The sequence below is a fragment of the Grammomys surdaster genome, unplaced genomic scaffold (assembly GCF_004785775.1).
Source record: "Grammomys surdaster isolate TR1022 unplaced genomic scaffold, NIH_TR_1.0 126391, whole genome shotgun sequence".
Lineage (NCBI taxonomy): Eukaryota > Metazoa > Chordata > Mammalia > Rodentia > Muridae > Grammomys > Grammomys surdaster.
In genome coordinates, this window is record NW_021621185.1 from 454,920 (window position 1) to 467,378 (window position 12,459).

At 38.8% G+C, this 12,459-nt stretch overlaps 1 protein-coding gene across 1 annotated transcript in view; it reads right to left on the reverse strand.

Annotated features, from left to right (window-relative positions):
- Fam81b (family with sequence similarity 81 member B) overlaps positions 1-12,459 on the reverse strand; it is a 104,253-nt gene that overhangs the window by 88,669 nt on the left and 3,125 nt on the right. Inside the window, exon 2 of the mRNA XM_028760087.1 lies at positions 9,909-10,070. Within this exon, the coding sequence (XP_028615920.1) occupies positions 9,909-10,070 (162 nt within the window). The remainder of the gene's footprint in view (positions 1-9,908; positions 10,071-12,459) is intronic.

Sequence of the window (12,459 nt, forward strand, 5' to 3'; positions counted from 1 at the left end):
CTCAAAAGTCTGTATACATCAGTTCAAACATCAATTATATGCAATCTTTATGGTATTATTGTAGACAACCAATATCCTGAGTCTCTTAACATAATTATTTTATGTGCAGAAAGAATTGTTTTGTATAGACTACTGAATTTGTATCTGATAACTCAGAATTAACCTTGCTACTTATATAATCCCAACAAACCATCAGAAGTAGAAACCATCCATTATATATTACTCATATTAGATCTTATACAAGTTTGCCAGATCCATTAGCTCAAGAAAATGATGAAATTGATCAATTACTAATAGGAAATATGTTAGAAGCCTGAAATTTTCATGAGAAACATCATATTAATGGGAAACGTTTAAAGAAAAATTTTCTATCACTTGCCAACAAGCCAAAGAAATAAAAATAAAAAAATTCAACATGTTCTCTATATAATCAAATTCTATGACCTACTGGTTGCAACCCTAAGGGTACCAAAATAAATGACATCTGGCAGATGAATGTTTTCCATTCTGCAGAATTTGGAAAACAAAGGTATATATACTGTATCTTCAATGGGCAACTGCTTTAAGTTCCGAAAAGGCTGACTGTGTAATTACACACTTAATGGAAATAATGGCAATTATGGGGCTTCCTGCACAAATTAAAACTGACAATGCTCTCACATATGTATCCAATAAGAGGAAATAATTCTTTTCATATTACAATATAAATCATGTTACCTGTATACCATGAAATCCCACAGCGCAAGCAATTATAGAAAGAGCTAATCATGCCTTAAAAGAAATGCTTATTTAAAGAAAAAGGGAGAATAAAAACTCCAGGGGGAGACTAAATAATGCTTTGTTAACTTTAAATTTTCTTAATGTTGGTGAAAAAATGAACAACAGCAACTGAGAGACATTGGGCTATTGAAAAGAATCTGAGGAACTAGGCCTACCAATATACTCTAAGGATGTGTTGACATTAGATCTAACCAGGAAAAACCATTTTCCTGAGACATGAATGTCTTCACAAAGGAAATAAGTTCAGATGATACATTTTCACAGACTGCTCAGTTACTAATGTCTTCAAAATACGCATGAACATCAACTTCAAAAGGGCTAGACCAAATGATTGATCACACGGAGACTGTGTGATCACTTAGATTATACAGACAACACAGAGATTGGACAGACAACACAAAGACTGGGCAACAAATGCTCCGGCTAATTTTGTTTTGTCTTGTTTTGTTTCTTTCAGGTTAACCCTCCTTCCATCCCCACCCCCATTAGGCTCCAAACAAGAATTCTTCATGCCAATTCAGCAGAAAGCAATTATAAGAAGACAGTCAGTCTGATCTCTTAAATTGGGGTGGATGGTCTTGGTTATTTAATGTGTTATGGTTATCATTATCTAGGATAATAGGTTTAAATTATTGTATGTAGACAGAGATATAAGATTGTTCTGTTTGAATTATTATACACTGAAAGGAATTTAAGATTGTTTTATTTTTATTGTATATTGATAGAAATTTAAGGTTGTTTTGTTTAAATTATTGTATTTTATTTTATATTATATATTAATTATATTGTATAGTAATAGAAATATAAAGTTGGTTTTTTTTGGATATTTTATTTATTTACAATACAGATGTCATCTCCTTTCCCAATTTCCCTTCCCTAGAACCCCCATCCTATACCCCCTCTTCCTTTTTGCTTTTATACCATTTTGATTACATGCATGTATTAAGGTCAGTTCTAGGTTGAGGGGCTAACAATACAATAGATGCAAATAGTCGAGGAGCAAATAATACAACAAACACAAATAGTCAAAGAAGAAGCAAGGCATTAAACCCAGTTACGTGAGCACTCCCATCATCACTGTTTCTAAAGGCTTATAAGGATGACCAAAGTATGTGAGCCTACTTCCCTATCCTAGCCCAAGATCATTTTCATGTCTGAAACCTACTTCCTTGTTCTAGCCTAAAATTTAGATTCCTGTCTGAAATTACTTCTTTGTTCTAGCCTAATATTTAGATTCCTGCCTGAGATTACTTCTTTGTTGTAGCCTAAGATTTAGATTCCTGCCTGAGATTACTTCTTTGTTGTAGCCTAAGATTTAGATTCCTACCTGAAATTACTTCTTTATTCTAGTCTAATGTCAGATTCCTGCTTGACACCTACTTCCTTTTCCTTGGCCAATGTCATATTCCTGCCAAGTAGCTCATTTCCTTGTCCTTGGCCCATATCAGCTTCTTGCCACGAAGACTCAAAGGCTCTCCACCTCTCCCCCTTTTTTATTTCATCAACAATACTGAGCCTGTCTTAGGTCATTCTGAAAAGAATGCCTTCCTTACCTGTCATGGAATATGTATTATCAAAGGCAATGCACTCCTGTCTTAGGTTGGTAAGGCTCTGTGCAGAATCTTACCCATCCTTGGCTTGCCAGCCTGTTAATTTAATAACTCTTTCTGGGGGTCCATTTTCAGGTTCAAGCCATGTACTTTGGCTGCTAACATGTTCATGTTGTTAAAGATAAGGTTTAACATGATGGGCAGGAATAAAATTATTCCCAGGACAAGAAGGGCTAGCATGATCAAGCTGTATAAGCCATTTCTGAAGTTTGACCAAAATGGAAATACTGAGCTCAGGCCATGGATAATTTTATCAGCATTATCTGCAGCATCAAAGGTCAACAGAGCAGCATTCTTTAAATTCATAATCTCACTATGCAAAGTTAACACACGCAGAGAGGTGTTAGGATTATGCCAAATATCCTACAGGTGTCTTTAAACTTGTTTCTAATTATAATGACCATCATTGTGAATTTCAAAAGTAACACTACTCCAACAATATTTGTCATGATACTTGGGATGGCTCCTAACTAATTTGAATGGGTTATAGAGCATCATTCGTTGTTCCAGATACCTATATAAATCCTTTTGTAGCCGGGCAGTCGTGGCTCACACCTTTAATCCCAGCACTTGGGAGGCAGAGGCAGGTGGATTTCTGAGTTCAAGGCCAGCCTGGTCTACAGAGTTCCAGAACAGCCAGAACTACACAGAGAAACCTGTCTCGAAAAAAAAATCCTTTTGTATGTATTAGTAACATTTTTTTTTGTTAGATGGTTAACAAATATAGTTGTCTTAACTCCTTGTGTCAATGCTATTGCAGAAGCAGTGGTGCTAGCAATTAATGGTATTAAAGCTATTATACCAGCAATAATCAAGCCTGCTATCCTCTTGCTTCTGCTTAAAGCCTAACTCACATTTTCTAGCACTTTGAAGCTTTTTTCAGAGAATCAAGGTTTTCTGATACTCAGGGCAGTGAGACAAAAGCTGGTTGATAGACCCCCGTAATAGACATGCCAGGATGCCGGGCGGTGGTGGCGCACGCCTTTAATCCCAGCACTTGGGAGGCAGAGGCAGGCGGATTTCTGAGTTCGAGAGTTCGAGGCTAGCCTGGTCTACAGAGTGAGTTCCAGGACAGCCAGGACTACACAGAGAAACCCTGTCTCGAAAAACCAAACCAAACCAAAAAAAAAAAAAAATAGACATGCCAGGTTTCAACACACTAACATGATTGGAAATTATACAGTCAATGCAACTTACACTAAATACTGTAGAAGAGACAAAACCAATTTTAGCTTGACAATTAAAAGAGCTTTAAAACACGCACTAACCCTTGTTTGAAATCCAGATCCTGTCCCAACGTTATCTCTTGGTATCCTAATATCATATTGAGCTACAGCTAGCTTCCAAATATGTCTCTGAAAAGTCTAGATCCAGTCTTCCAAAAGCAGACTGTTATTTCCAATATTGGATTGATTTCTAGACCACTACATGATTGAGTCCTAACAGCTGGTCACCTTTAAGAAGAATACAAGAGACATAATTTCTCTTTTCGATTCTCTATCCCACAAGGTCTAAAAACTTGAGGCAAGGCAGCTTGTTCGATCTGGGATATAGTCAAGCAAAGGCGGATCAGGAACATATGTCCAATACAGCTCCCCAGTCACCCTTGTCAGGGCACTCAGAAAGCTCACAGGTCGGCATCATTCTTTGTCTCAGCAATAGTATGTCTCACCAATCGTTTTAAAGTTCAATGAGCCACTTTCATAATACCTTGTCCTTGAGGATTATATAAAATCCCTGCAATAAATTGTTGACAAAAAGTCTCGACTGCTTAACTACAATTCCCAGACCCATTACCTGTTTTTTATTGGATATTTTATTTATTTACCTTTCAATGTTATCTCCTCTCCCATTCCCCTCCAAAACCACTTACCCATCCCCTCTCCTCCTATTTCTATGAGGGTGTGGTCCCACCATCCTCCTATTCCTGCCTCCCTGCTCTTGGATTCCCCAACACTAGGGAATCCAAACTTTTAGGGACCAAGGCCTTCCACTTCCACTGATGCCTGACAAGGCCACTCTCAACTACCTATACAGGTGGAGCCATGAGTTCCTCCCTTTGTGTTATCAGGCTGGAGGTTTAGACCCTGGGAGCACTGGTTGAGTATTTTGATACTCCTTCTAAGAATGATCAAAGCACACACACTTTGGTCTTCCTTCTTCTTCCTGAGTTTCATGTGGTCTATGTGTTGTGTCTTAGGTATTGTGAGCTTTGGAGCTAATATTCACTTATCAGTGACTGCATACCATGTGTGTTCTTTTGTGATTAGGTTACCTCACTCAGGATGATATTTTCCAGTTCCATCCATTTGCCTAAGAATTTCAGGAACTCATTGTTTTTAATAACTGAGTAGTAATCCATTGTATAAATGTACCACATTTTCTGTATCCATTCCTCTGTTGAAGGACATCTGGGTTCTTTCCAGCTTCTGGCTATTATAAATAAGGCTGCTATGAAAATAGTGGAGCATGTGTCCCTGTTGTATGTTGAAATATCTTTTGGGTATATTACCAGGAGTGGTATAGCTGGGTCCTCAGGTCTACTATGTTCAATTTTCTGAGATACTGCCAGACTAATTTCCAGAGTGGTTGTACCAGCTTATAATCCCACCAACAATGAAGGAGTGTTCGTCTTTCTCCACATCTTCACCAACATCTGCTGTCACCTGTGTTTTTAATCTTAGCCCTTCTGATTGGTGTGAGGTAAAATCTCAGAGTTGTTTTGATTTGCATTTCTCTGATGACTAAGGATGATGAACACTTCTTTAGGTGCTTCTCAACCATTCAAGTTTCCTCAGTTGAGAATTCTTTGTTTAGCCCTGTACCCCATTTTAAAAATAGGGTCATTTGATTGCCTAGAGCCTAATTTCTTGAGATCTTTGTATACCTTATACCTCTATCAGATGTAGGATTGGTAAAGATCTTTCCCCAGTCTGTTGGTTGCAGCTTTGTCCTATTGACAGTGTCCTTTGCTTTACTGAATCTTGGCAGTTTTATGAGGTTCTATTAGTCAATTCTTGATTTTAGAGCATAAGCCATTGGTGTTCTGTTCCAGAACTTTTCCCTGTGCTGATGTGTTCAAGGCTTTTTCCCATTTTGTCTTCAATTAGTTTCAGTGTAGCTGGTTTTATGTGGAGGTCCTTGATCCACTTGGACTTGAGCTTTATACAAAGAGATAAGTATGGATCAATTTGCATTCTTCTACATGCTGACCACCAGTTGAACCAGCACTATTTGTTGAAAATGCTGTCCTTTTTCCACAGGATGGTTTTATCTCCTTTGTCAAAGATCAAGTGACCATAGGTATGGACGTTAATTTCTGGGTCTTCTATTCTATTGCATTGATCCTCCTGCCTATATCTGTTCCAAAACCATGCAGTTTTCATCACTATTGCTTTGTAGTACAGCTTGAAGTCAGGGATGGTGATTACCCAGAAGTTCTTTTATTGTTGAGAATAGTTCTCGATATTGTGGGTTTTTTGTTATTCCAAATGAATTTGCAAATTGCTCTTTCTATCTCTGTGAAGAATTGAGTGAGAATTTTGATGGGGATTGTATTAAATCTGTAGATTGCTCTTGGCAAGATAGCCATTTTTACTATATTAATCTTTCCAATCCATGAGCATGGGAGATCTTTCCATCTTCTGAGATCTGCTTCAGTTTCTTTCTTCAGGGGTTTAAAGTTCTTGTCATACAGGTCTTTTGCTTGATTGGTTAGATTCACACCAAGGTATTTTATATTATTTGTGACTATTGAGAAAGGTGTCGTTTCTCTAATTTCTTTCTTAGCCTGTTTATCTTTTGAGTAGAAGAAAGCTACTGATTTGTTTGAGTTAATTTTATATCCAGCCACTTTGCTAAAGTTGTTTATCAGGTTTAGGAGTTCTCTGGTGGAAGTTTTGGAGTCACTTAAGTATACTATCATATTATCTGCAAATATTGAAATTTTGACTTCTTCCTTTCCAATTTGTATCCCTTTGACCTCCTTTTGTTGCCTAATTGCTCTAGCTAGGACTACAAGTACTATATTGAATAGGTAGGGTGAGAGTGGGCAGCCTTGTCTAGTCCCTGATCTTAGTGGGATTGCTTCAAGTTTCTCTCCGTTTAGTTTGATGTTGGTGACTGGTTTGCTGTATATTGCTTTTACTATATTTAGGTATGAGCCTTAGATTCCTGATCTTTCCAAGACTTTTATCATGAAGGGGTGTTGAATTTTGTCAAATGCTTTCTCAGCATCTAGTGAGATGATCATGTGGGTTTTTTTTCCTTTGAGTTTGTTTATATAGATTACATTGATGGATTTCCGTATATCGAACCAACCCTGCATTCCTGGGATAAAGCCTACTTGATCATGATGGATGATTGTTTTGATGTGTTCTTGGATTCGGTTTGGGAGAATTTTCTTGAGTATTTTTGAAATGTTTTATAGATATGTGTTAAATCCATGTGGTTCATAATCTCTGTTAGTGTCACTGTATCTCTGCTTAGTTTCTGTTTCCATGATCTGTCCATTGCTGAGTGAGGTGTTGAAGTCTCCCACTATTATTGTGTGAGGTGCAATGTGTGCTTTGAGCTTTAGTAAGGTTTCTTTTATGAAAGTGGGTGCTCTTGCATTTGGTGCATAGATGTTCAGAATTGAAAGTTCATGTAGGTTGTCTTTTCCTTTGACAAGTATGAAATGTTTTTCCTTATCTTTTTTGATAGCTTTAAGTTGAAAGTCGATTTTATGTGTTATTAGAATGACTACTCCAGCTTGTTTCTTAGGAATATTTGCTTGGAAAATTGTTTTCCAGCCTTTTACTCTAAGGTAGTGTCTGTCTTTGTCACTGAGGTGGGTTTCTTGTATGCACCAGAATTCTGGGTCCTGTTTGTGTATCCAGTCCATTAGTCTATGTCTTTTTATTGGGGAATTGAGTCCATTGATGTTAAGAGATATTAAGGAGAGGAGATTGTTGCTTCCTGTTATCTTGTTATTAGCAGTGGCATTGTTTGTGTGGCTATGTTCTTTTGGATTTGTTGGAAGAGAATTACTTTCTTGCTCTTTCTAGAGTATAATTTCCCTCCTTGTATTGGAGCTTTCCTGCTATTATCCTTGGCAGTGTCGGGTTTGTGGAATGATATTGTGTAAATTTGGTTTTGTCATGGAATATCTTGTTTCCTCCGTCTATGGTAATTGAGAACAGCCTGGGCTGGCATTTGTGTTCTCTTAGGGTCTATATGATATCTGTCCAGGATCTTCTCGCTTTTATAGTCTCTGATGAGAAGTCTGGTGTAATTCTGATAGATCTGCCTTTATATATTACTTGGCATTTTTCCCTTACTGCATTTAATATTCTTTCTTTGTTTTGTGCATTTGGTGTTTTGATTATTATGTGACAGGAGGTATTTCTTTTCTGGTCTAGTCTATTTGGCGTTCTGTAGGCTTCTTGTATGTTTATGGGCATCTCATTCTTTAAGTTAGGAAAGTTTTCTTCTATAATTTTGTTAAAGATATTTATTTGCTCTTTAAGTTAGGAATCTTCACTCTCTTCTATACCTATTATCCTTAGGTTTGGTCTTCTCATTGTGTCCTGGATTTCCTGGATGTTTTTCGTTAAGAACTTTTCGAATTTTGCATTTTCTTTAACAGTTTTGTCAATATTTTCTATGGCATCTTCTGCACCTGAGATTCTCTCTTCTATCTCTTGTATTCTGTTGGTGATGCATACATCTATGACTCATGATTTCTTTCCTAGATTTTCTATCTCCAGGGTAGTCTCCCTTTGTGATTTCTTTATTGTTTCTACTTCCATTTTTTTATGTCCTGGATGGTCTTGTTCAATTCCTTCACCTGTTTGGTTGTGTTCTCTTGTAATTATTTAAGGGATTTTTGTGTTTCCTCTTTAAGGGCTTCTACCTGTTTACCTGTGTTCTCCTCAATTTCTTTGAGTGTTATTTATGTCCTTCTTAAAGTCCTCTATCATCAGCATTAGAAGTGATTGTAAATCTGAATCTTGCTTTCCTGGAGGTTTGTGGTGTCAATATTCTGTCTAAACCCTGCCTCCACAGTTATCTGGCAACACCCAGGTATGCTCCTCCCCACAGTTACCTGGCAACAGCTGGGTAGGCCTGCCCACTATAAAAGGAGCTGTCTGCCCCCTCCTCTCTCTCTTGCTCTCTGATCCTGGGCCTGCAGGTTCTCTGCCCCCTCTCCTCCCCCCTTCACTTCCCCCTCTTTCCATGTGGTCATGACCAGCCTCTACTCCTCTACCTCTCTGCTCTCTCTCTCAGTCCTTTCACTCTTTTCCCTCTGCCCTGAGTAAATTCACCTCCTGGAACCATTTAGTCTGGAGTTATCTGTCTAAGGTACTCGCAAAAATCTAACACGGGGAATTCAGGACTTTCAAGTGTGGGAGAACTAGGTTCTGATGATACCAAGTACCCTGGGTTGCTGATGCTTACATTTTTGTGCTTATCTTTTGCCATCTGACTCTCCTTAGTGCCTCCTGTGCTGTCTCTGACTGGAGCCAGTCTTTCCTATTATCTTGGTTGTGTCAGAACTGTTTGGGGTCAGTGTTGCTGCTGGGCTTAGAGCTGAGGCCCAAGATCTGCTCAGACTGGAAGGAACCAGTGCTTCAGGCTGGAGTGAGTTCCTGGGTCTCAGTGGGTCCCAGTTACTCCCTGTTTGGGGCAGGTGTTGCTGTCTCCTTACCTAAGATACTTACTGGGTTAGAGCTCCTGGGAGGCCCGCTTCCTTTGGGTTTTGTGAGATTGGGTGCAGAGCTGCCACCTGGGATCTTCTCAGTGCTTGGCCCCAGACCAGAAGCAAGGTTGTTTTGTTAGACTGTATTGTACATAAGCTGCTTATTTACAATACGATGTAAACTTCTAGTCTTATAGTTCTTATAATTATTTTTATTGTATGTAGATTGTTAATCTTAGAGAAAAGGACAACTTTTAAATAAAAAAAGGGATATGATGTGGAGATTTCTGGTTGTGTCATGTGATACAGACTTACATGATGTTTTGCTGAAGCAAGACCCATGAGAGAACACATGATGTTTGGAGAGAGTGATTGCTAGCTAGCGATGCAGCAATTCATTGATCTTTCATCTTTGCTGATTTTCACTACATTGAGAAGGGCACAGCAGAGAACTCCTGGCATTCTAGCTGGTCCTGTTGCTCTCACAGACTCTGTGGTGATTTCTTGGAGGCCTGGCTGTTTCTGCTGGATCAAGCTGCTGTTACTGATTTATGTTTGGTGACAGTTTTTGAACTGGACTGTTAGTATCCTGACACTACTGAACTGAACAGCAGTTATCCTGACAAGCAGAGATTGGAATCACCCCAAAGAACTACTTCTAAACATGTCCACATCTCCTTGTCCTATTTACCATCGTTTCTCCCCTACCTTTGGATGGTGGGCTAGAAGTGTGGTCTAGGTGTTTGAGAAACCATATCAAAATAGGTTTTGAAAAATCTAAATCTATCACTTCTTTTCATGAAAAGCCACTGATCTTGTCTTTTTTGCATGCTCACCTCCAAGCAGTGTTGGATCTGAACCTATTTCGATTTTTTCCTCTGGCAACTCTTGATAACTCTGAAAATTCTCCTTCTTGCTTACTGAAGAATTGTGACTTGTGATTTTGGAGCTTTGCCCTTGCAGTACATCTGTTTTCTTGTGTAAGTCTGAGAGATTTTCTAGAAAAGAGAAAAAAAATAATGGAGAGTAGTTGACATGTGTATGTTCTGCTTTCTCTAGTCTGTAAATACCTTTTGATAGCACACACATCTGTCTGTATAAGTGGGGAAAAATGGGCTTAGATAGTTATGAGTCAGCAGCACAGTTCTAGAATAAACTCTACAGACTAAGAAGGTTTACCCAGCTCATTAATCACAAGCAAGTATATAATGGAAAGCCAGGTCTTATGGCAGTGAGCTGAATCTTATAAGGCATCTAACTGGGATGACTCCAACTCTACAGACTAAGAAGGTTTACCCAGCTCATTAATCACAAGCAAGTATATAATGGAAAGCCAGGTCTTATGGCAGTGAGCTGAATCTTATAAGGCATCTAACTGGGATGACTCTATCCAGATTTCAGAGAATACAAGACTCTGGCACACTCTCTGAATCACAATGAGAGGCTAGTAAGGCATGATGAAGGACCTGGTAAGCCAAAGTAGTATATTTTGTAAACAACAGTCAATGGACATATACGGGGAAGCCTTAGAGAGCACCAGTTGGTTATAGTAGGTCCTGTTGAGACAGGAACTTTCAAGCAGGAAATATGTGCAAGGAGGTTCTGTTAATGCAGATTCTAACTCTGCTCTTACTTGGAAATAATATGGCCAAAGACAGTTTGACAGAGAACAAGGTTACCAGTCTTACTTTGCTTAGGACTTTCTAGCTTTTGCACTAATGACTTAAAAAACTCCTCAGTGGAGCCTTCATCCTGAGGAATCTAATGCAGCATTGCTCACTAGAGACCTTAAGGAAGTTGTGCTTATAAATACATATTTTTGACCACAACCCCTCAAAAAAAGGCAAGACAAATATGATATCCATAGTAGGTTTAACTTCCTCCCAATTTCAGAGCAATCCAGAGAAAGAAGGAGTAGATGTTTTTACTGAGGTTTCAGGTCATTGTTCTAGTATTTCTTCACAGTGAATAATGTGTCAGGGGACCAACAGCCCTGGGGTCTGGCTTCAGAGACAGAGATACAGGGATTAGGACTAGGCTCTTCAGTGGTGGAAGTAAAGTTGAATTTCTAGGGTTCATTTCTTTTAATCCTCCCCTCCTCTACCATGGCAAGAATAAATAAAATTGTAAGTAATTATAAAATTAATAAAATCATCTGGTGAATCTTCTACTGATTTTAAGTCATACTATATGTGTATATGTATATATACATATACTATATATAGTACATAATATAGAATATGTACTATACTATAACGGAAGCTGGGGACCATGCCAGAGGTAAGGTAGTGTCATGGATGAAATCAGGCAATGTTAACCTTTACGAGAAGCTACATTTTTCTTTGAGAATTATAAAAATTTATAAAAGACTATAGATAAGGCCTTTGGAATACATGGATCTGAACCTGCTTATATAAATACAGGATGGATATAGTGCTGAAGATGTTTAAATTATGGAAACTTGACAAGAAGTTTGCTAATAAGGGTGGAACAGAAAAAAACTGAGGATCAAGAGCTACTCTTTGGACACTGATTTTGTGGCTTCAAAAATCTTCAATGGGCCATATTATTCTTTTCCCTTGAAAGCAAAGTTTGTGGTCAAAAGGTGGAAAACACACTTTACTGAAGTGAGTTGGTCTGATGCTGCTTGCGTTCTAATGCTAAATACTGGTTTCTCAAGATGGGCTCTCCTTCACTATCTCCCCCCACATGCCCCTCCCCAGGAGCTGATTCTTACTTACAGAAAATGGTCCTAGATGAACCTTCTCCCCATTTTAACTGGTCAATAAAAGGTTAGAGCTTGTGATTGGGCAGTGGATGAGGAAGGCGGGACTTGAATTTCAAGTGAGAGTTTTGCAGGTAGAGTGAGAAGAGGAGAGGAAAAAATGGAGGTAGAGGAAGCCACTGTAGACCCTGTGGCCAGGAGAAACAGCAAGCTGGGGAATAAATTGGTATAGCTCTAAATCTGCCCAATCTAGGTTTATGGCTGGTAAATAAAATACCTGGGCTGTGTGTCTTTATGTGGGCTTGTTAGGGTGATACTTTACTTCTACACTTTACCATGTCAATATATTAAAACATCTGTTTCCCCAAATTTATAGAAACTGCTGTTAGCATTCTATCTAAACTCCACCCCCACAGTTACCTGGAAACAGCCAGGTGGACTTGGCCCACTATAAAAGGGGCTGCTGGCCCCCTCCTCTCTCTCTTACTCTTATTCTCCTGCTCTCTTGGGCTCTTCCCTTTTTGCTCCCTGTCCCCTTACCTTTCCTCCTCCCTTCCCCATTCCCTTCCCCCTCTCTCCACATGCTCATGGCTGGCCTCTACTTCACTTCTCTCCTCTCTTCTCTTCTCTTCTCTTCTCTTCTCTTCTCTTCTCTTCTCTTC